The following is a 23152-nucleotide window of genomic DNA, read 5'->3' as shown; positions in this document are numbered from 1 at the left end:
ATTTCACTTGCTGAGTCCGGAGAGGACAACAGAAAAGGAAAGAGAGGGTGGGGCACAGGGAGCCAAGGAGACAAGAAGGAAATAGGAAGGAAAGCAGAGGGACTACCACGGGGTCGAGGTAGGGGTGAGGCGGGGAAGAGAACGGCAGGACTTGGGAAGCCAAAGAAGACAGGCGAGGGCGGGAGACCAGCTGTAAGAGATGCAGTTTCAGAGAGAGAAGAGGGAAGCAGGGTGGGGTGGGGGGAGATAGCAGGGAAGAAGTGGGGGAGAATAGATGGAGCTATACCTGCAGTGGAATGAGAGAGGATGAAACAAGGAAGAGGAGAGAGGGTCAGAGTTGGAAGCAAAGAGCACAGGGAAGCGGTGGCGCCAGGATGGGTGGTATTAGCCGGACAGCAGGACGATCCAGGTTCCGCGAGAGTGGAGCTTCAAGGCGGTGGGGGCGGGACTGGCCTTGTCTCCCTGAGATAAACCAGGGGCCACTCACAGACATATATATACAAACAGGAAAGGGGGCAGTGAGATGTTTCAGAGCTGAGAAAAGTTTCTTTTTTTCTGGGTGCATGACTGGCTGTGCCAGTGCACAAAGCTTGGGGAGCAGAGAGCACAGTCCGCCAGCCCTACCTGACCCCCCCAAAAATAGGGCAGGGCAGAGCTTGGGCACAAAGCTCCACTCACCAACGAACCCCTGCAACCCTATAGCCTTGGGAAGCTTCCTTTCCCTCTCTGTAGCTCAGCTTCCCCATGCAGGGTTGTAGCACCGGGCCTCGCTCCACCACGTGGTGACCAGAACACATTTAGCCATCCTCCCAACCACGCTGTTCCATTTTATCCCGGAAGTGGCCCTTCATGGTGCTCCCACTTTATAGATGAGGAAACTGAGGCTCAGTGAAGGAACAGGACTTGCCCACGGTCAGAGGCAAGGCTTTTTGGGCTTCTCCCCAAAACCATCCCAGTTCACAGCACGCTCCGTCACGCCCACTCTGAAGTACTTGGCAGCTGCAGAGATGCCAAGATCATGGCTGGGGGCAGGAAATGGTCAGACATGTGTGTACCTTCCAAGGTTCAGCAGATTGGAGAGGAAAGTGTGTCAAGTGCTCAGCATGAACAATGCGCCAATTAACAGGGCAATTTCAAGACTGTAGTGGGGGCTGGGTGGGAGGAGGAGAGAACCAGATGTTCCCCCCGCACGGGCTCCAGAGTAACGCGGGTGCCTTCGGCCAGCACACATGTTTTCTCTCCAGTGAGCACGCGGGTTTCCAGTTTTCTCCTCCTGGAAGAGGCATCTCAAGTCCGTATTTATGTTCCGTCTGAAATTAATGCAAGGGAAACTTTCAAATGCGAATTTCACTGCCAGGGCCTCCAGCCGGATATCAAGCCAGAGCCGTGTTTGTTTTCCCTAGGAAGTGTGACAGGAGGGATGGATAATGAGGGGCACCAGGGCTTCTAGTCTATCTGGGACTGTGTGGAGGGGAACTGACCGACCTGGGCCTCCTCTCCCGCTCTGCAGTCACCCAGCACAAGGCCGAGCCTTCTCAGTTCATTGGGGACTGACTTGACGCTGCCTCAGGCCAGCATCTGAGACACACTGCAGTCTCTGCCAGTGAAGAGGGGGATAGGCACACACAGGACAGTGATGAAGGGGAATGGGGGTCAGGGGATGAAGATGGAGCGATGATGGAGAAGGTAGCTGTGAGGGCATGGTGCCAGGGAGTACAGGCAGAGAGGAGAGACGTCGGGTGGGTGCGTGCTGGTGACAACAGTGGATCTGCGGTTGAAGAGAAAGAGAAAGAGAAAGAGGAGGTGGGTACTGTGACGATTGTGGCAGGAGGGACAAGCTGTGGGATTCTGACAGCTGCAGGATGAGAAGACGGCAGAACTGTCTGACTGACAAGGAAGGAGCGAGCGCTCTACTTCCTGAGGTGTGGCAAGGTGAAACAGCAGCATCCTCAGGGCTTGGTGATGCCTGGGTGGCACCCTAGCCCTGGTATCCTTTAGTGGCCTTTGCTCTGTGCTGCTGTGTGGCAGCGTCTGGGATGCCAGACCTCAAAAATGAAATAGTGGTGGAAGTCTGACTCTGCTTGGCCATCAATATGGCGAAGATCAAGCACCAGAAGTGGCAACCCTGCCTGCCCATCTCTGGCAGGGGGAGGGTGCCATATGTTTGGATTCACATTCTCAGCTTCCCAACTTGCCCATGCCACACAGGTACAAAAGGCAGAGCCGGGTCTATATCTAGGCTCAGAGTGTCCATAGCAAGGTATTTGTGGAGTCAGCTGCCCAGACAAAGCCCAGCTTCTGGGCTCTGGAAAGACTCCCGTTCGGAGCAGCCTGTGCCCTGGGGCCTCTGCCACTATCTGACAGCTGTTGAGTGGGCATCTTCCTCAGGATTTCACTGGGTGTGAATTTCCTCTTAGAAAGCAAGCATCTCTTTCCTCATCAAGCCATCCTCTTGGTTCCAAAACCCTGAGTTAGAAGCTTCTTAGGTCATCTGGATCAGATGCTCTCAAAATGAACATTTTGCTCAGAGATCAGGAAACCATGTCTCTGCTGACACCTGTCATTTCCGGGGTGACTTGGTAATTTAGGGTTAGGTAGGAACCCCAGAGGCTTTGGCTAGCCTGGTCCTGAGGACATGGTGATCACAGTACTTTATCTAAAAACTGTTATAGACATCTAAGGAGTATCCGATGCTTGCTAGGCTGTGGGAGCCCAAGACGAGTCAGAGATGGTCCTCTTTCATACGACCACAGACAGAGGCAATGACTGTAGGTTTCAGGTCCCAGTTACGGCCAGGACAGTTGCTCTTTATAACACCTGGCTTTTTCCTGAGGTTCAGTATCCCAGGGATTAGGACCCTCTGTTTGCTAGAGATGTATTTAGGGACAAAGGCTCACCCCATCCCGAGCCTCACGTCCTTACTTAGCACCCATCTTGGTTTTTGAGATTTCCATGCAGTGCCACAGAGGTTTTCTAGCCCTCATCTGGGGTGGCCTGCCTCCCTTCTGGACAGGAGCCCTGTCCTGAGAGGACAGTGGGCTCCAAAGAGTCAGGGGTCCTGGGGTAGCAATGACTGTACAAAGTTACACTGACAGGCCATGTAAGCCATTCGGGTGTTGCTCACTGACTCCAGGACGGTTACAGAGGGAATTCCGAGACTGGGGGCAGTGAAGACACTAACTAGCCCAGAGCTACTCCTCAGGAGAAACCAGAGTTCTCCCACAGCCACCTTCAAAGGCCACCCTCTAGTCTGTCACTCTCTCCTATTGCCCTCCTGGCACTGCCCAGCAAGAGTCCCAAACCCATAGCTGGGATTCTCAGATCTTCCCTCAATAGCACAGTTGTGGAGACAAGCTGGGGGACATGGCACACAATTTCTATTGACTTGCCCTGTCCAAGGGAAAGCCAGCCTGGCACAAACCAGAACGGGGTGTTCCTTTGCCTGTCTGGATGTTCTGGGTTGAACTGGAATGGCTCTGGCCGAGGATGGAAGCTGTTGCAGACATGCCAGTTTCTAGATGCATGAGCCCTGTGGGGGCAGCGTTCGTTCAGCAGTGCTGGAAATCCTGAAGCACTTCCGGAAGGTTTATCCTCACGCTTGTCCTCGGGGAGCAGGACAGACATAGATGCCACGGGGGAGGGGAAGAAACTATTGGGAGTGCAGCCTCTATTCTAGACTCTGGCGTGCTTGGGCCATCTGAAAGCTCTCAGGAGCATCTCTTCCGAAGGCAGTGAGCAGAGAAGCAAGTGCGAGTGCAGGGAAGGATGGATCTCTTCTTGAGGACTAGGGGGTTGATGTGAAAAGCTGGAAGACCTTTGGGCTTGCATGGGGACATTTCAGCTGGCTCCCACCTTCTCCAGAAAACCTTCTCCGAGTCACCCTCTGCCAACAAGTATGGGATGTGGGATGCAGGGTCTGGAAGGAACCTAACACCTCGCCTCTTGTGGGTCTCTCGCTGTGCAGATGGAGTGAGAAAGACTCCAAGAAGACTATAGGAATATCTCAGAAGGCAACCGTTTCCATGACACCAAGCTGTTTCCCTTTCCCACCCTCACTGCCTGGACTTAACTCTTGTGGCTTACTTTTCTCACTTTTACTTTTTCTCTTTCTTACCATTCGTTCCTTCTCCCCCATACCTCCTGAAACCCTGCTTCTGTCTCTTGCCTCAGCCTGTGGGATTTGCTCAATCGAACCTAGGGCTCTTTTTCTAGTGAGTTCTCGGGCCTTTTATTTGTTACTGTAGTCTCTCCATCCGAAAGGTGGGTATAATGTTGCCAGAGCCCCTAATTCCTACTGTGGGGGACAGAAGACTTAGATGCTGGATCAAATTTTGCTTGGGGTAACATAGGAGTGGATGGTACTTATTACATATCTCAGAGTCATCTCATTTATTAATTAATCCATCCATTTATTCATTCAACAATTGAGGATGAGCATCTTCTGAGTTCTGGGGGTGTAACTTGGACTAAGACATGACAGTGTGCTGTGTGAGCAGAGCGTGAGGACGAAGTTCCAGGACCCTGCGGGAGCTTAAGTCAGAGAGCTAAAGCAGCTGGGTGATGTTTTAGGGAGCTTAGCCACAAGGAAGAGTCGTTACCATCACCTCCCTAGAGCCCGGAGGCTCTCTTGCTTCCTGTATGCATGTCTATTTACTGGTCTGCCAAATGGAACTGAAGGAATATCTTGTCCTTACAGGAAGCCCTGAATATGGGGCTGTACGAGTGGATTGTCAAACAGAACAGTGTGCCTTCTATGGGAAGTAGTTGCTTCATTCATTCATTCATTCATTCATTTTTGGTGGTGCTAGATTAATGCTAGGCAAAGGCTTTATCTTTGAGTTATATCTCTGTCAGTGCTAAATGTCTTTAGCTAAAGTGTGCTTTTGGCTCAGTATGATGGGCTTCTATCTTTCCTTTCTATCAAGTTTAAATCTACCACTATTGTGTTTCTGCCTCAGGCCAGTAAGTGATTTTTTGAATGCCCTTCCTCAATCTGAAGGCTTAGTGTCCTGAATGTGTCTCCGACTCTGCCTGCCATCTTTCTGTCTGACTCTGCCCCTTGTGGGGCAGTTGGTAGCCCTGGAAGGCATGGACAGGTTCTGCAAGGCTCCGTACCACTCCCAAGTCTCCAAGAGCAATTGAAACAAAAACCATGCTGGAATGTTGAAATGCCATAAGCCTAAAGAGTCAGGATATTGAGACCAGGCAATCAGACCAATAGAATGCTGGGGTTCAAGGATTATGGGGTTACAGAAGTTCAGATTTTATTCAGACTAGAGTGTGCTAGGGCCACAGACACTGATAACTTTCGACTGTTGGAGTTAAAAATGAAGGGGCCCTCGAGTTATCTGTCTCCCCACCCCCCACCAATCTACTGGTGACCCATGCTTCCAACTTAGCTCCTCTGGTTCCTGAATCACACATTACTGAAAAGAAGATGCTACCAGATCCTTGGATAGCTGAACAGATAAAAAACCTGATAAAATATATTTCCCTAGAATGGAGGATAAAATCACCATTTCCTCCTAACGCCTAGTAAGCCCCTCTCACCCACGAGATGCCCTGGGACTGAATGGAATATACTTAGTTCTGTATGATTTGGTCCACCAGGTATTTGTGCAAAATCTGCCAGGTGCTAGCGATTTGAGACTGTGGGCCCTGTCTTGGTACCGTTCACATGCACAGGGTGGTCACAGAGCAAGGGCTGTGCAGGTAAAACCAAGAGGCATCTGGGTAAAGTGTCCATCTTTAAATCCTAGCTGTTGGGTGTTGTTAGAGAAACCGCTTACAACTCCACAGGGTTATGGGCCTTCATTGCCAGCAGAGCGAGCAAGTACCTGGCAGGCAGCTGCTGGAATCCTGGTCCTCAGCAGACATAATGGATCAGTCAGGGCTCTGCTTTGCTGGGCTCTGATGTGCTCTTCACAGCACCACACTCTAGGCATCTACTGGCAGTCAGCCACCAATGGCTCCAGTTAAGTCTACTCTAACTTCCTGTCCTGGTCAAGTTTGTGATCAGTCTCTCTTGCATTCATGTCAAATGCTTTCCCCTCTTCAAACCAAGAGCCCTTTATCTTCCTTCTCAACTTCACCTTCCAGCAGAAAGAGCAGACCTGGTTAGAAGCCATCAGCTACCTGCTCATTCACACTTTAGGTGAGGAGGTACCCTCTTCTGCCTAGAGACCAACTCTCTTCTCTTGCTCCATTCCTCCAAACCTACTTCTTCCTATACCAGCCAGCAGTCCCAGACACTACTTAGGTAATGAGGCTTTAAAAGGGCCACAAAAGTCGCCTTGAACTTGGCAGCACCTCTTCTCTCATTCCTTTTATGATGCCAAGCCTTTTCCTATATAAAAGCAATTGTGGATGAATGTGGTGCTAAACTCAGCTACCAGCTTTTAGTGTTGCCAAGTAAGGACTCTGAGATCCCTTTATGCATCTGTCTCCACCAATTTGTTGCAGGATGCTTTAGTTTGAAAAGGTGCTGGAGTGGATCATTGTGGCCCGTGCGCTTGAGACATGAGAAGAAGGTCTGTGTTCTGCTTCTTTAGACTCTCGGCTTTCTCAGCTACAGGAGAGAGCTGGTGCTGTAAGACCATTGGGCTCTGGGTAAGCTTAGACCTGCATCCTGGGCCCATTCTGGAGAGGCATCCTGCTCTCTCACTGGCCTCCCTCAGTGACTGGGCTCTCTGGAGGGTCTTGCAAGCCCGAGGAACCAGGGAACTAGGTGACTCCAGTGGCTGCCCTTTTCCAGGCAGCTAAGATCATGTGGTACAGAATCACTGCCCAGAGGCCGCTGTGTAGTGAGAGGAGAGGTGTTGGGGGTCACTTCCTTGCACAGTTCCTCACAGCTCCCTGGCTCACAACAGGTCCCCTGCATATATCCTGCAAGAGGAAGAGTGGTCCTCCCATCTCCATGTATTAGTCCAGGTTTTGTTCCCGTAGGCTCTTCCAGGAGGTCCTTCTAGATCCCCTGTGAGACCCCATTTGTCTCCTACACTCGTGCCAGAATCCTAGACAGCTTTCAATCTGAGACAGCTCAAGCCGAAGCCAGCTCCTCCTGTCTAAGAGAGTAAACTGAGGTTGTAAGAGAGGTGGAGACTTGCTGGAGGCCACAGTGGGCCATAGCAGAACCAGTGAGTCCAGAGCTCTTTCTGTGCAGCTTCTGTGGCCTTAATAAGCTGTCTTCAAAGGGCCTGCATCTATGACTGAGCTCCTCCCACCACCCTCACTGCCGCAATAGGGGTTCAGGAGGGGGAAGAACAGCCTGTATAAATATACCCCTGGCACGTGCCCTCGACATACTTGGAGATGAATGGGGGTAGGGGAGACACAGAGACAGATAGTAATCAGCCCCATTCAAAGTCAGGATGTCCAGAGGAGCCCTTATGTATTGGACTGTATGTATGTTCTTGGCTTAGATAGTGAAGTCCACAGAAAGAGAGGCCAGAGCAGCAGAATGATGGACATGGACATATCTATAAGTCTCCATCTTGTCTGTTTGAGGCAGGGTCTTATATAGCTACTACATAGCTCTGGCTGGCCTTGAACTGTCTAGGTAGACCAGGCTGGCCTCAGAGTCTCCAGACTGCTTGGGTTATGGATGTACATCATCACACTCAGCTGTAAGATACCTCTTAATTTTTATAAAACACAGGTGGATTCCCAACATTCAAGTGGCAAGAAGTAAATTACGTTATTGTAAATCATTGAGCAAAAGCTGACTAACAAAGAACTCAAATTCACTATCCTGGCCCCAATGCAGCCATTGTAGAGACACCACAGAGAAAGGCAGAAACGGGGAGGGGGAACAGAGAAGGAATAGGGACCCCAAGGAACCATGTGTAAACATATTTAGTTCCCTTCGCAGGAGAAGAAAGATCCCCAGAAACATTTAGTGCATGTCCTGTGTTGCCATGGTGATGCTTAAATTCATTATAATGGTGATGAAGATGATGATTGTAGCTGCCATTCTGAATTCCTGTCATATGGCAGGTTATTTAAATGTCACACATCCTTACAACTGCCTGACAACATAGACACTTTTAATTCATCAAATAGTTATTGCTATCCTTTCCATTAATAGAAGGGAAAACTGGACCCTTGGGAAAGTACCAGACAGAGTGACATGACACGCGGCCTGGTTGGAGGTGGAGTCAGAACTGTGGGCTGTCAGAGTCCATCTCCCTCACCCCTAAGGCCACAGGACTCTTCTGATTAGCCCTGGTTCTAGGTGCGGTGGGTCCAAGCTGGATGGGAGGATTGTTTTGGGCTTTCATAAGTCCACCTGGCACTTGAAGGGGCTGTAGAGTTACCATGGATGGGGCAGGGGTTGTTTCCCTTGCTAAGGACGATACTATAAGAAAACAGTTGGTCAGGAGCTGGGGAAGTACTAGGGACCTAGCCCTGCTCCTAGGTACCTAGCTTGACCTCTTTTGGGCCTCGGCTTTTCCCTCAATGAGAGAAGATGGGGCCAAACCTGCTCCGAAGGCAAAGAAGCAGATCTTGTCCTGGTTCTCCTGCAGCAGCGCCATGACTCTCCTCCCCATGCGCTCATTCCTCTTGTAGATGAGCTCCTGGCGGAAGTAGCTGTCAATCTCCTGGGCTGTCACCTGCTCATGAGGTGGGAGGGTGGTGTTGATGAAATTGGGGAGCTGCAACGGTAAGACAGAAGTCACCTTCAGGTCTTGATGGAGCAGGGCACATGTCAGACAAACACAAGGTCCAGGTAGGACTGGCAATTTCCCTTTCTGAGACCCCACAGTAGGCAAGGTGCTGTTTCATCAACCCTCAAACCCTCAGAGACGAGCATTGTTCCAGTTTTCCATGTGAAGCAGGACCAAGAGGGAACAATCCAGAGATGTGTGCTGCCACAGCTAGGGCAATCAGCCGTACGCCCTGACGGTAAGATGCCACACAGGCCTGCCTGATATTTCTTTAGAGTTTGGGGTCCAGGAGGCTGCAGCCATGCTGAGTTCCTTATGTTCTTTCCTCAGCCCTGAGCCCAGCATGACCTGGACAAGGAACCCTGTTCAGCAAGAGGGGGCAGACGACAGGTGTGGCAAGAAGGCCAGAGAGCTTAGGGGTTAGGGAGAGTTGAGCTTTGGATTCAGTTCTGGTGCTACACCACTTTGCTGAGCCCTGGCTCTCATTCATAGGAAGGACCAATGTGATGGGAAGAACCAATCGAGATGATGGGCCCTGCTGTGGCTGCACTCCACCCTCTGTTCTACAGAGATGCGCAGGGCAGCACTTTCGGCTTTCCCCAACTCTGAGCTGCTATCTGCCGTTCTGGCTTCACCCTTCCAGATCTTTGTCTTTTCCTGTCTTTTCCAGGATCACAGCTCCTTCCAGGCTAATGCTTGTGGGATAAGCTACCTAGGGATTGTTCATCCTTACTCCCTGGGTCCTTTACCCTCACTCTTCTCCGCATCCAGCCTGAGATCCAGCTCTGCTGATGTGCTTTCGAACTAGGCAGAGGGATCCCTGAGTTCAAGGATGAAGTTACGTCATTCCAAGTCCCCAGGGCCTACTCAAGGAAGATGCCTATTGGCGCATCTTCCTGATACACGATATAGGGAGATGCCTACATCTTGAACATAAGATTGCGCTACCCCTTCTGGATTGCTTTGTTCATATAGTTTCATCTATTCGGCTTGGATGGTAGGTCTGGGCACTCTAGTACCATCTCCTCCAACATGTGCGTGGGGGCTGCTGCGGACACTAAGACAATGAATCAACACACACTGTCTTTGCTCTCGATCCACCCATATCATAACATCCTCCAAGCTCCTGCTCATAGAACATCTCCCACTTCTCTCAGTGTCTTCTACCCAAGCATAAAGCACAAAATACCAGTCCTGACTGAAAGATGAGGGGGATTGTGCCCGAAGATACCAACTTCCTAGAGATCTTAGTCCTTCAGAAGAGCCAATTAGTAGCCCAGTGACATGGCTTTTTTTTTTTAACAGCCACTGTTGAGTTGTCAACATTCTTTCTGGGGAAGACGGGGAGTTAACAGAGACTGAATCTGCCTCTGGTATGCTCGCCAAGGACCCGTGGGTGAAATGGGTGGTAAATACACTTGCACCGTATGGCTCCGTCGTCAGAGAGGCCAGACTCACTACTCTGGGATGAAGATGGAAGTGATGTGATTGTCTCAACGTGAGCTGTGTACAATGTGTACAATGTACGCAGCAGCCCTGCTCATGCCTAGGCCGGTCCAGAGCTGGCACCCAGAGACTGCTGATTTGGCAGGTAGACAAACGAAGGAACTGCGTGCTTACGCTCCTCCACACGGGAAGGGATGACTGGCAGCCCCGATGGGATAGGTCACCCTTGACTTGATGGAGTTACAGGAGACGCTAGACAATTTGAAGTCAGGTGTGGAGAACAGCCAGGACATGACTAGAAGGGCTGTTTCTGGAAACATGCCTCTCAAAGGCCTCTCCCCACTTATGGGATATGGGAGAGGATAGGAGGCCATGCTTTATTACACGTAAGTGTTTGTTTAGTCAGTGAGCAAGTGGCTGGATGAGCAGGCTGAGCAACAGCTGAGGAAGAGCGGTGATGAGCACAGGTCCTGCAGTCCCACAGCCAGGGCAGCTTGGGTGCCATCCCTCTTTCCTTGCTCGGTGCTACACTAGGTTATGGTCTCTTTGAGTCTCACATTCCTCACTGGTAACAGGGGAACACACATGGCTTATTGCATGGATTCAATGAGACCAGCTTTGGAAGATGCCAGCGCAGTAAGGCACCGTGGAAGTACGGAGTTATATACCTCACCTTGCACGGCCCCCTTCCCATGTGATGTCACAGGCTACTAGAGAAGGGTGGCCTCCAGAGATGACAGATGGTCATTAGAACCACCAGAGAGACGTGAAGACAGAGGTCTGAGTCCCCTCCTTCTCCCATGGATAATGGAACCTGTGGGCATGTGCTCTTCCTTCCTTCCTTCCTGCTATGCTTTTCGCCCACAAAACACACCCAAAAAAGATTCCCCAGGGGGCCGAAGCTATTTATAAGGGCAAGAAAGAGAGTAAAATTTCAAAAGCATGAAGAAGCAGGACTGGACACTCAGCTTCCCCTGGACTTCCTAGCCACTGGCTAACACTCTCTGTGTGTCTCATGCTGATGGGCCTTGGCCCCATGCCAAGGATGGGGCCTGGGTTTGCGCCAGGGCTGGGGGAGAAGCAAATTAATGATGTCATTAGACTTGTCTGGGGCCTTAAATCTCCCATGACAAGTTTAAGTGCAGGGCATATGATAACATTTTGAAGAGATCATGGAATGTCCCTAGAGCTCTAGAGAGGCTGGTGTGTGATGGGGTGACAAGGAGATGGGCCAGGCGGGACTGCTGTGAGGTTATGGGGGAGGGGTTCAATAAGTTTCCCTGGTCTGTAGCTAGGGATGGCTAAGTGCCCAGGCCTGTTGATAATCTTCAACTACCCACTTCTCTGTACCCACCTACCTAGTAGGCAACCTCTGAGAAACACCCTAGATCCTGCCCTGTGTCAGGCTAGGGCCACCCCAGCGCCTTCGAGCTGCGTCCTCTGTCTCTCATGAGAGTACCAGCCCAGTAGAGGGGTCAGCCATACTTGTAGGAATACTATGGGATGTACAGTAGGAGAGGGTGAGAAGAAGTGTTCCAAGAAGGTCCCCGATGGTTGACTATGGAGCATGGTTGGCCTAGGTCAGCCTAGGTTTGCGGTTGGAGGAGATGGTGGCACTGCTATAAATTATTTTGACTCTGAGTAATATTCTACTGTCAAAAGTCTCTGCACTTGGATAAAACATATATGTGGCTACCGTTCCCCTCAGGGAGCTTGGGACCCCAGGCTTGCCAGGTAGGACTTCTGTGTGGTCCTCCCATTATGGACACTAACAACATCCGTAACCTGGAGCTGCAGAGAGAGACAGGGCGCAGTCATTGTTGAGGGAGGGGGTGGAGCTTAGAGGTATTCTGTTAGGGAGTAAGGAGAAAGGGGCCTCAGGCCCTGCGTGTTAGTTTCACCCTGATCTCCAAAGGCTACTTGATCACCCTCCCCACTGCAGCTAGAGGCATCTTTTTGACTGCACTGATCCATACACTCCTGGGGGTGGGGGCTCTTACTCCTTAGCTGCATTCCCACCCCGTGCTTGTTTTTTGCTATGCAAGCCACGCCCTCTGGAGACATCTACCAGTCCCTCCTCTTGGCTGTCATTCTCACCTAGGAAGCTTTACTAACAAGCTTAGTTCCTACTTTATGATTACCCTGGAGCCTCCCTGACTGCTCAGGGGGATGACCCCTAAATCTCTAGATCCCCAGGCCTTGAGGCTGAGAGGCCTCTGACTGCAGATGTGGCCCCACATAGTGAGACGTGCAAAGGCAGGGTTCAGCCTTGTGACCCTGGATTTTCTCCTCCTCAGGACAGGTTTCCTGTGTACCCCATATGCAGCCTGGACTATGATTCAGCTCTGGGCAGACCACTTGCTCTGCTGGGGGACATGGCTGCAGCCATCAGAGATCAGCAGAGATTCAAAGGAAATCTGAACTGACCATCCCCCAGGCTCACCCCATGCCTCTTCTGCCTGGCTTAGAGTTAGCCACAGGCCTTGTCTTGTTCACCCCTTCTTCCTCAGGCCAGCCGCTTCACAGCCAGTTATCCAACTTACAACCAAGACCCTTTGCTGTGGAGTCACCCTCCACCCGCCAAACAAGGCCATTAACAGATTCAGAGCAAGGCTCATCAGAAGTGGGACTCTCACAGGACTCTGGTGAGAGTCCCATCAGTTTATGGTGTCAGGCTCCTCCCCTTCCTCCTCAACCAGGAGACTAGAGTCCTCAGACCTGGAGTCTCCCACAATAAGGGCTGGGCTCCTTCTTCCATCCTCTAAGCTTCTCTAAGTACATGATGTACCTTCAGTGTTATGCGTGACAGTCACTCACTGGCAAGCACACTGTGCCAGGCGCCAAGGGGTCTCTCCAGAGCAGTGGGGACCAAAGGATGAGCAGCTCATCCCTGCCCTCAGGGAGCCTGTGTCTGGGGGTTGGGTGGCAAGCACAGACAGAACATTGTGGCCCCAGCCTGGCCGGCCTCCAACCAGTCCTCTCCCCACTCCTCCTCCTCTGGGTCTCTGGTTCACTTGCACACTGTGCTCAATGCTGGAACATTCCTTCTTTGTCTATGGCTAATGTAGGTTCTTCTGTGACCTTTTATTTTATAGGAATCTTTCCTAATTGCCCCAGTCCCAGCTGCAGCCACATCTAAATGAGAGAGTCCTGCCATGGGGTGTATCTGCACCTCTTCTGTCCCCAGTGCAAGGGTCCCTATAGGAGACAATGATTTCCTGGGTCTCCCAGGCTCATTGTGAGAGGGTAAGTCCCATGAGAGTTGTCCTCCCTGGCTCCCCACCACATCCCTGTGTGCGCCGTGTTACCACATTTACAAACTATTTCATTTATTTGGCAAATATTTACAGAGTCCCACTTCAGGCTGGGGACTTCTCTCACCAGAGGGGATAAATGAATTAATGACAGACCCAAATCCTGCCCTCATGGAGCTTGTGTTCCAGGGGGAAGGACTAGACAGTAAGTAGTCACTAGTGAAAGGATTGAGTGTATGACCGTGGGAGGAAAATGGGGTATAGAAAAGGTAATGACAGTTGGTGTATTTTCTTTTGAGGGGGAGTGGGGCTCAGGCTACAGCTCAGACAGGGTGATGGGGCTTATGGTTCCAGTGATGCCTGAAGACGGAGAGGGAGTACGTTACCATGGCGTGTGGGAGAATCACCTATGCTGAGGGAATAAAGCCAGCGAAAAGGTAGAGTCATGTAGACGAGTTCTTTTTTTTTGTTTTGTTTTTTTTAAAATTTATTTATTATATATACAGTATTTTCAGTACTCTGCCTGCAGGCATGCCTGTAGGCCAGAAGAGGGCACCAGATTTCATTACAGATGGTTGTGAGCCACCATGTGGTTGCTGGGAATTGAACTTGGGACCTTTGGAAAAGCAGACAGTGCTCTTAACCGCTGAGCCATCTCTCCAGCCCATGTAGACGAGTTCTTGAGATGACAGGGCACACTGTGCTGCTGGGGTGTGTGTAGGGGATGGGGTCAGGAGCAGGGGCAGAACAGCAGAAGCACACAGGCTACTGCAGAGACCGGCTTTTACCCTGGGAAACTGGAAACATCAGAAAGGGACCAGAACATGGACATGGCCTCCTTTACCTAATCCAAGCTTTCTGAGTGGATGAATATCCAAATACCACGGCAAAGGAACCCCTGGGGGAAACTGTGTGATGTTTGGGGAGATTCCTGATTCCATCCGGGAGGCTGGGGAGGTTTCTCAGAGCAGGCAACATTGAATCATGATCAAGTTGGAGGAATCCAGGGGAGAATGAGCCTGGACAAAGGCTCAGAAATACTATAAGACAAGCTGTAAATCCCACACGCCTGACGTGGGGGGTATGGGCTGTGACAAGACCACAGAGAGGTCTTAGAGGATCCTTGAGTGCTGGGTGGAGCGTATTGGAATTTGCTGGAAATCAATGAGGAGGCATGGTAAAGTCTGGGCAAGGTCAAGCCAAACTCAACCCTTTAGGTCCCTACTCAGGGTCTTGTTAGCCTTCCTGTAATTTTGGCTCTAGGATTTGTATCAAAGCAGAAGGTCCTGAAACCAGACTCAAGGCCAAACTCATACTAACTAGGCTTTCCCTTCTGTGGGCTTTCTGGTTCCAGTTGCTGTTCTTGATGATTTAACAGCAATGAGCTGCACAGCCTCGAGCAATAAGTGTTGTCTTCTCTGAGCCTCAGTTTCCCCTCTATAAAGGAGATGACAGTAGTTCCTATCCATCATAGCTGGAGAGAAGCTGGTCTCTGCCCACTGTACAGTAGGCATCTGATAAATGCCAGGTGGGATCATGGGGGCCTAGGTCCAGGTGACGCAGTGGCCATCAGGGCAGGCAGAGAGGAGGGCCTCACCTGGGATGTGTCATGGTTAAAAATGACTGCATTGAGGTCCCCGCAGTTGTAGTGTTTGATGAGGTCCTCCGTGGTGTATGGCGCCTGCAGGCTCCCAGCCCGCACACTCTCATGCTGCAGCAGAGTCTGGTTCAGGGCGAACAACACCTGGCCGAGAAAAGAGAAGGGCATCAGGGATGCTCTCAAGGACAGGCTGGCCTCTGGGAGTGGCCCTCTACGCTCTGGATTTTGGGGCTATCGGCATAAAACAGAAGGTACGTGACACAGTGAACTATCTGAGATTTGGGTGAGTCTTCCTCTTGTCTCCTTTGCTCTACTTTGCTTAGCAGTATTCTAAACTTTGCTTAGCAGTATTCTAAAACAAGCACCCATTTTGTTACCAAGAGCACCCTGAAACGCAGTCAAGGCAATGAACAGTAGAAAACAAAGCTTGGTTCTGTGTCCAGGCCCAGAGGTCTCGGAGCAGGATCCTTGGAGCCCACCTTCCCATGTTTTAGCAGATGCACCGTCTGCCTCCTCTGCTCTGGGCTACTGGCTCCAAGGATGCAGTTTCCAGGCCTTAGGGTCACTTGGAACACTATACAGAAGTTTCTTCTCTCCTGGAATCAGAAGGTTTTCCAGGCTCCTGGAACGTTTTTGAAGCTCACGGCTCCCACGGTGCACATGACAAAGGCCCTGGAAGACAACCTGCTTCAGCCTTCCCATTATTTTGTTTACTTGAGACAGGTCCTCATTATGTAGCCTCAGCTGCCTTGAACTCACTTTCCTCCTGTCTTACTCCCCTCCCCCAAGTGTTGGCACTATAGACATAGACCACCACACTTGGCCATCTAAAATTGGAGAAACTGAGGCCCAGGACATGGAAGGCACTTTACCTGCATGACTTGAGCTGGAGTCTGTATCACAAGGTCTGGTATCCCAGACTCTTTTGGCCAACCAAAGGACTTTGCCGATCCCACCCATTCTGACGCCAGACCTGCTTCAGCCAATGGGATAATGGCAGTCAACCTTACACAGAAAGGCCTGAAAAGCACCTGGGTGCTGTGGCCGTCCCCTCTTCGTTTCCTCTTTGCCTTTGACTCCACTCTGATTGAGAGACACACGGAGCAAGACTTACACAGCCATTGACACTCAGATCAGCAGACAGGTAGCCAATTTCTAGACAGGTGAGGCCTCCAAGACAGTGGAGCCTGCCAGCAACTGGTACTGGCTACCTGAGCTCTGCATGCTATCGTTAGACGACATAATCTCGGCGACAGATGACTGACAGACCACGCTTCCATTAGCTTTTTATTGTGTTTAGCTGCCAGCCTTACAGTAGGTCGAGTTTCCTGAAGTCAGGAGTGTATCTTCTTGGCTCTTGAATCTGCAGCTCTCGGCACTGTGCCCGGGGAAGGGAGGGTAGTGTGATCTCTATTTCTCATTAGAACCTGGGGACCTGCTGTTTCCTTCATAGTTAAAGGTGCTTTTTAAGCACTTAAGAAAAATATCTAGAAGACTAGCGGACATTCCAACCAAGACATATAATCGGAATAAAAAGCTTCTGAAATAGGTGTACAGGGCCAGGTCAACTTGGTGACACAGGCAATAGGGTCATGCGTGTGTTCCCTCTGTGTTTGCTAATGGCAGGAGAATTGGATTGCACAGACTGTGGTAGCCCCCACTGCTCCCTTTAATGAGAGGACTGGAAGTGAGGCCAGACCCCTTGCCCCACGTCTGGGCTTTCTCCAGACTCCTGGGCTTTGGCTGAAATCAGACCTGCAGCCATCTGGTGCCGAGTGTCGACGGCAGCGTGGTGGCTGGGGATGAATTACAGGAGGCAGTGACGTTTTCTGCTGTGGACATTGCTAAGACACTAAGCGCTTCCTCCTGCAGGGTGCGCGCCTCTGATGAAAGCGTCCATGTCGAGCGGATCCACTCTCCTGCTCTGAGGGCCCATGACAGAGGGACTTCCTGTGACCACACCCAGCTGCTGCACACACCTGCTCTGCTGCTTCTTAGATCAGGCAGTGCCCAGGGGTGAGGTCATCTGCCTGGGCACCCGGAGACCTGGCTGGAGGGTAAATGCCTCCCCTGGTCCCTGCTTGACTCAAGAAGTCAGGTCTGCAATGATGAGGCCTTCCTGAAGCCGGGAGGTATTTCAGGGGATTAAGTATATTCCCGGCTGCTGGGTGTTAAGCATAGTCCTGGCAAGAAATGAGTGCTGAGTATGTGTTCATTACATAAAACGTAGGAGGAAAGAACGCCAAATCTTCCCGGCTAGGTGCTGGGAGATAGGGTCCCGAGAATTCATCTGGTGCGGAGGTTTCAAACTACTTTTAGCTGTAGAATTCTTTTGTTGTTGTTATTGTTGCTGGCTTTCTCCAAAGGACTCTTACTTGGAGTTTTGAATGTGGAACAGATAAAAATAGTAAAGTCGTGGCTGATATGAGGGAGGCTGGGATGGGGGATGGGCCCGTGCTGCAGGGATTTCCACAAGAACCCTGGAGCCTAGTTTAAGGATCCCTGATCTCATTTTGTACATTCTTAATGCAAAGGAAGAGAAGGGACAGCATCCCAGGCAGGTAGGAAGGGGTGTGCATGAGTTCATATCATACAGGGAGTTGGGCACAAGGGGCTCCACCCAAGGGTCCTGACTCCCAGCCTTGGGTCACAAGGCTCATGATGCAGGACCTTCTGCTGTCTACTGGTATAGCTATCCATACCCACTGTTTCTCTGATCATTGTAAAGCAGTCAGGGTGCTTGCTACTGGGGTGCTGCAGACAGGAAGCTAAGGCCTACCAGGCCATTCGAGAATTTTGCAGCTCCCTGCATGTCTCAGCTGGTTTGTGACATTAACTATATTCTGGTGGGATCTGGTACCTCCTACAGGCTCCCTGTGCAGAGACCACTCTGGAGGCGCGTGTCTTGCAGAATTGATTTGGCCCTCTGTCTTTTTGTTCATCCATGAACCACAATGTCCGACATCAGACACTCAGGAAACACTACAAAAAGAAGGTGCTGCCCCTGAATCATGTTCTCCCCACTTCCTGCTCCATACCTACTCTTTGTAACTCATGACAGAGTCATCACCCATTCACATTGGAACCCCTGGTTTAATTGAGCCCTTACTATGTGACATAAACTTCCTGAGTGGATTCACTATTTAATCTTTAGAGCAGCTCCCAGGTAAAATAAAGATGAAAAAATTCCACAGTAAAGATACATTAAATACCAACCCAAGGTGAGGAGGCTGGCAAGAGGTGAGATGGACCAGTTGGCACATGTTCTGTCCCTGGTCAGTGCACACAGGGCCTCCCTCTGTTCTGTCAAGGAGAGGAGGGACAGCAGGGATGTAGAGATTGGGCACAACAGAAGCCGAGGGAGTGACAAGCTCAACGAAAAGAGCGAAAAGAGCGGAGGTAGAATTCCAGATCACTGGCTTACTACAAGCACGCCTTGAGGCACTGTGTCCTCTTTTGTGAGCACTCTTGGGGCTTCTAACTAGCAAAAGGAAGCTATATGACCACCCCCTTTTTCCTCCCCCTTCCCTTCCTTCCTTTATCAAACAAAGGCTTTCAGTAGCTTCTCAGCAGGGACTTGGGTTTGATGGAGAAATATGTCGTGGTTTCTAAGCACATGGAACTCATGGAGGAGGCAGACAAGCCACTGACCTTTACGCCAGGGTGACAGAGGCACAAGCTTTAGAATGAAGTACCACCCTGGCTTCTGCTTCCCTCTCCAGCTCCCAGAATTCCCCAGGCCTCTGGGCATTCTACTCCCAGCCACCTTAGAACAACAAACTTCCCTTGCAAGGAGCCTCAGTGGCCCACACTAGGATAATGTTTATGATAAGGCTATGACATAGAATAACAAACACAGGGTAGAAAGTAGAGGCCTCGCTCCCCCGGATGCCTACGTGGAGTCCTGGCCACCGGGAACCCTGGCCACCAAGAAATGTTGTGTGCATCCTCTCCTACCTCCGCCTCCTAGAGCTCATGGGGCCCAAGATGGCTTGGAGGCATCTGTTGAGTGTGTAGGCTTGGAATCTAAATAGGTCTTCAGACAGAAGTCTAAGGTGGAGGGTGGCAGGTGCCAGGAGGCTGGAAACAGGCTTGTTTTTCCAGAACAGTCCAGTAAATAATCCTAGACAGACTAGAATGCCAGTTGTTTGCCCATGTCACCTGAAGGGAAGGTTTGGATCCCAGGATCTTTGGACAGGCCTGGCTCTCAGGTTAAGGATCTGGGATGATCAGGGAGGACTTCTACCAAGACCAGAGCCCGGAATAATGACAGCTAAATCCTAAGCACCCTGACAGGTGTTCACCGAGTTCCTTCTCGGTGCCAGTGCACCAGGCAAGGGCAGCAGAGACAAAGGCCTTGGTCTCACACAGCTTGCCTGCTAGGTGAGCATTCTGTGTTCACTGTCATCAGTGAACAGCATGGAAGCAGGGCTGTGCTGGTCCTGCTGAACTGGGGTATCTCTGCAACACAGGCCAAGAGGGCGCAACAGCCAGCGCTGCTGGAGGCTGGGCCCCGAACACTGAGAGAACCGGTTTGCTCTCTCCACTGTGGGGGTGAAAAGGGTGTGTAGAACACACGGTGTCTTGAGGGGACTCAGTGCTCCCATGCCCTGTGAGTAGAGCTCTTGGAAAAGGACAACACTTGTGCCCAGACATCCTTGAATAAAGCCCGAGGATGGATTTTAGGTATCAGCCTGGTTCTGAACCTTGGAAGCTGAGGTTCTTGCTGAGGGAAAGGAAGGGAAGAACGGATGATAGAGAAGGTGGGAAGTCCCACAAGCTATCAGGTGTGGTCACTCACAAGAAATGGAGACTGTAATGGCCATAAATATTTATTTTTGAGACAGCATCTTACGTAGCCCAGGCTAGCCTTAAACTCACTATATAGCTGAGGATAACCTTGAACTTCAGATCCCCTTTCCTCTACTTCCCAAATGCTGGGGATACTGGCATGTGCCACCATTCTCAGTTTATATGGATGCTAGGCAAATGTCCTCAGCCCTGCATATGTTTGTGTGTGAGGGTTAAGTGTGGATGTATGTCTGAGTGTTATTTATCCCAAGTATCTTGGTTTTCTTGTCCTCCAAGCGTGTAACACTGGTGTATCGACCATTCCCATGAGGGTGCTTAAGTGCTGTTAACTTGACATGGCAGTAGTTACAGGATGTCAAGGGGGAGAATAAATGGAGGAGTGCCTAGCATCCTCTTCTGGGGAAGGCCTGCTGTATTTTTGGCTGTGTACAAGACAGCTGCTCATATTAAACAGAGTTATCTCATCCCTGTCCTTCTTTGAAGCCAAGGCGTGGCTTGTGTAAATGAACACGGGGTACCACGTTGGCAAGCAGCAGACACGTGGTTGATTTTATGTGTCAAATGGACTGGAGTTGAGGTCCCAGATACTTAATGAAATATTTATCTCGATGCTTCTATTCTAAAACAAACTATTATTATTAAAAAATTCCTTGCCAATAAAACAGAACACCAAAATTAACTAGACTCAAAGTCTCTCCAATGAGGCTTTCTGCAGTTGGAATTGGTATTCAGAATGGGAGCTGTGAAGCTTCACAGTCAATTTTACAGTTTCAGTATTGAATCTATTTTATGCACCACCCAACACAAACAAAAATCCTTGACAGAATTAGAACTAGAAAAACAATTAGTTTTAAGTCCTTTCTCATAGCTCACGTGCATTACCCGCACTCAGTCCTTCCTCACCCTTTTTATTTAGCCTTTCTTGCTCTTTCCTTCAAGTTGTCCTGCATGCTCATGTACACTTGTTTACATACATACATACATTATTAGCTAGATTCTGCACATGAGAGAGCACATGTGGCTTATTTCTTTCTGAGATTCTATGACCTTAATATTATACATTTTAAATCTATCCATTTTCCTGCAAATTTTCAAACTTCTTTTTTTCTTCAGAGTTGAGATGTATTCCATTTTATGAATATATTGAATTTTTATCCATTCATTTGTTAATCGACAATGGGGTTGATTCTGATTATTTTCCATAGTGAATATAGTAGCAATAAATGTTTGTATAGATATCTCGACTGCAGGGAATGGACTTCTCTGGATCTATAACCAGGAAGGAAATCTCTGGGACATATGGTAGTTCGATTTGAAAGTTTTTGAGGAATATACAAATTGATTTCCACAATGGCTATATTGGTTTGTGTTCCCACCAACAGTGAATGTGGGTTCCTTCCTCTCCATTTCCTTTCCAACATTTATTATCAGATTTGTTGATGACAGCCATTCTGAGGGGTTTGCAAAATAGTTTTGATGCATTTCTATGATGGTTAAGAATACTGAACACTTGAAAACATAGTTACTGGCCATTTCTTTCTCTCTCTCTCTCTCTCTCTCTCTCTCTCTCTCTCTCTCTCTCTCTCTCTCTCTCTCTCTCCACCATAGTTACTGGCCATTTGTATCTCTCTCTTTCCCTCCCTCTCTCCCTCCCTCTCTCTCTCCCTCCCTCCATCCCTCTGCCCTTTTTCTTTCATAAAAAGTGTCTATTCAGTTCTCTTACCAGCTTTCTGACTGGCAGTTTTAGTCCCCCTGAATTCTGGATATTAGCCTCTTGTCCTGTTGAGATAGGGAGCTGCGGGCTGCGTCCCCGGCACCCGGCCGCCCGCATGGCTAGCTTATGCCCCGAAATAATTACATGGAAACTGTATTCTTTTAAACACTGCCTGGCCCATTAGTTCCAGCCTCTTATTGGCTAGCTCTTACATATTGACCTAACCCATTTCTAATAATCTGTGTAGCCCACGAGCTGCTTACCAGGAATGATCTTAACCTGCGTCTGCCTGGAGTGGGAGAATCACAGCGACTCACTGACTCAGCTTCTTTCTCCCAGCATTTTGTTCTGTTTACTCTGCCTACCTAATTTTCTGTCCTATTAAAGGGCCATGGCAGTCTCTGTATTTAACCAATGAAATTAACACAAAACAGAAGACTCTCCCCCATTATTGTCCGAAGTGTAACCAGTAGATTTCCATCTGTTAACTCTGCCACTGTTTCCTTTGTCACGGAGAGACTTTATTTCCATATATTCCCATCTATTGATACTTGGGGATGTTGGTGTTCCATTTAACAAGTTCTCGCCTACCTAAATAGGTTTCCCCATATTTTCTTCTGAGAGTTTCAGTGTTTCAGATTTTAAATTAAAATCTTTTTAAAAACTGATTTTGTATGAGGTAAAAAGTATAAATTTAACTTCCTTTTTTGTGGGCAGAATTCCAGTTTTCTTTTCTAGACCTTCCTAGAAAAGTATTTTTACATGAGATTAATATTTAATTTACTAAATTTTGAAGAAAATGAATCATTATCCAATGAGTAGGTGGGGCTCCATCATTTGGCAGTTTTAAGAGGAAAGTGATTGTGCACTCTGCCAGCAGAGCTTTGAACTTGGAACTGGCGTATCAACTCTCCCCTGGATGTCCAGCCAGCTGCCATCCTGGAGATTTATACCACTGAGACAATTCCTTGAGATTAATATCTATCACTGTCTCTCTCTGCATCTTTGTCTCCTCACTCTGACTCTGCAGCCCTCCCATGCCTATGCATTCTTGCATGCACACACAGTTATGTATCATACAAATGTACTATGGTGTTTTGGTCAATGGCGAGCTACACTATGAATATGTCCTCATAAAATTGCAGTGGAGCCAGATATCTATGGCCTTGTATATTTTATTATACGTTTTCTGCATTCAAATGCATAAATATTTGCATTAGGTTATAAATATCTACAGGGTTTTTTTTGTACAGCAGGTAGCATGCACATTTGTAGCTAGTGGCAACAGCGGGTACCATATAGTCTAGGTATGCAGGGGGCTGGACTCCTTGGTTGTACAGATACATACTGTGATGTATGCACAATGACAGAATGAGCTAGTGATCCATTTCTCTGAACACATTCCCATTGTGAAGCTGCACATGGCTGGACACCAGCTACAGGTGTGGGCATGAGTACAGACCTTCTACTGGCCCATTTCTGGGATAAAAAAAATAGTATGTGTTTGAGAAAAGAGTCAAGAAAGGGGCAGGGTGCAGGGGGAAAGGGACCAGCAGGTGCAAAGGCCCTGCATGTACACAATGGGAAGCAGAAGCCGGGAAAGTGGAGCTGAACAAGCCAGCAGAGAGATGGGAATGTAGCTGGAGTTGACAAGCATGGC

The 23152-nt window shown here is 49.5% G+C and overlaps 1 protein-coding gene across 1 annotated transcript in view; it reads right to left on the bottom strand.

The window, feature by feature from the left end:
* Trabd2b (TraB domain containing 2B) overlaps window positions 1–23152 on the bottom strand; it is a 192111-nt gene that overhangs the window by 14949 nt on the left and 154010 nt on the right. Inside the window, exons 3-4 of the mRNA XM_075946762.1 lie at window positions 14964–15110; window positions 8480–8654 (exon numbers count right to left, since the gene is read on the bottom strand). Coding sequence (XP_075802877.1) covers window positions 8480–8654; window positions 14964–15110 — 322 coding nt within the window. The remainder of the gene's footprint in view (window positions 1–8479; window positions 8655–14963; window positions 15111–23152) is intronic.

Source organism: Microtus pennsylvanicus, chromosome 13 (assembly GCF_037038515.1).
Source record: "Microtus pennsylvanicus isolate mMicPen1 chromosome 13, mMicPen1.hap1, whole genome shotgun sequence".
In the NCBI taxonomy this organism is placed as follows: domain Eukaryota; kingdom Metazoa; phylum Chordata; class Mammalia; order Rodentia; family Cricetidae; genus Microtus; species Microtus pennsylvanicus.
This window is presented reverse-complemented; position numbering and strand designations above follow the sequence as displayed.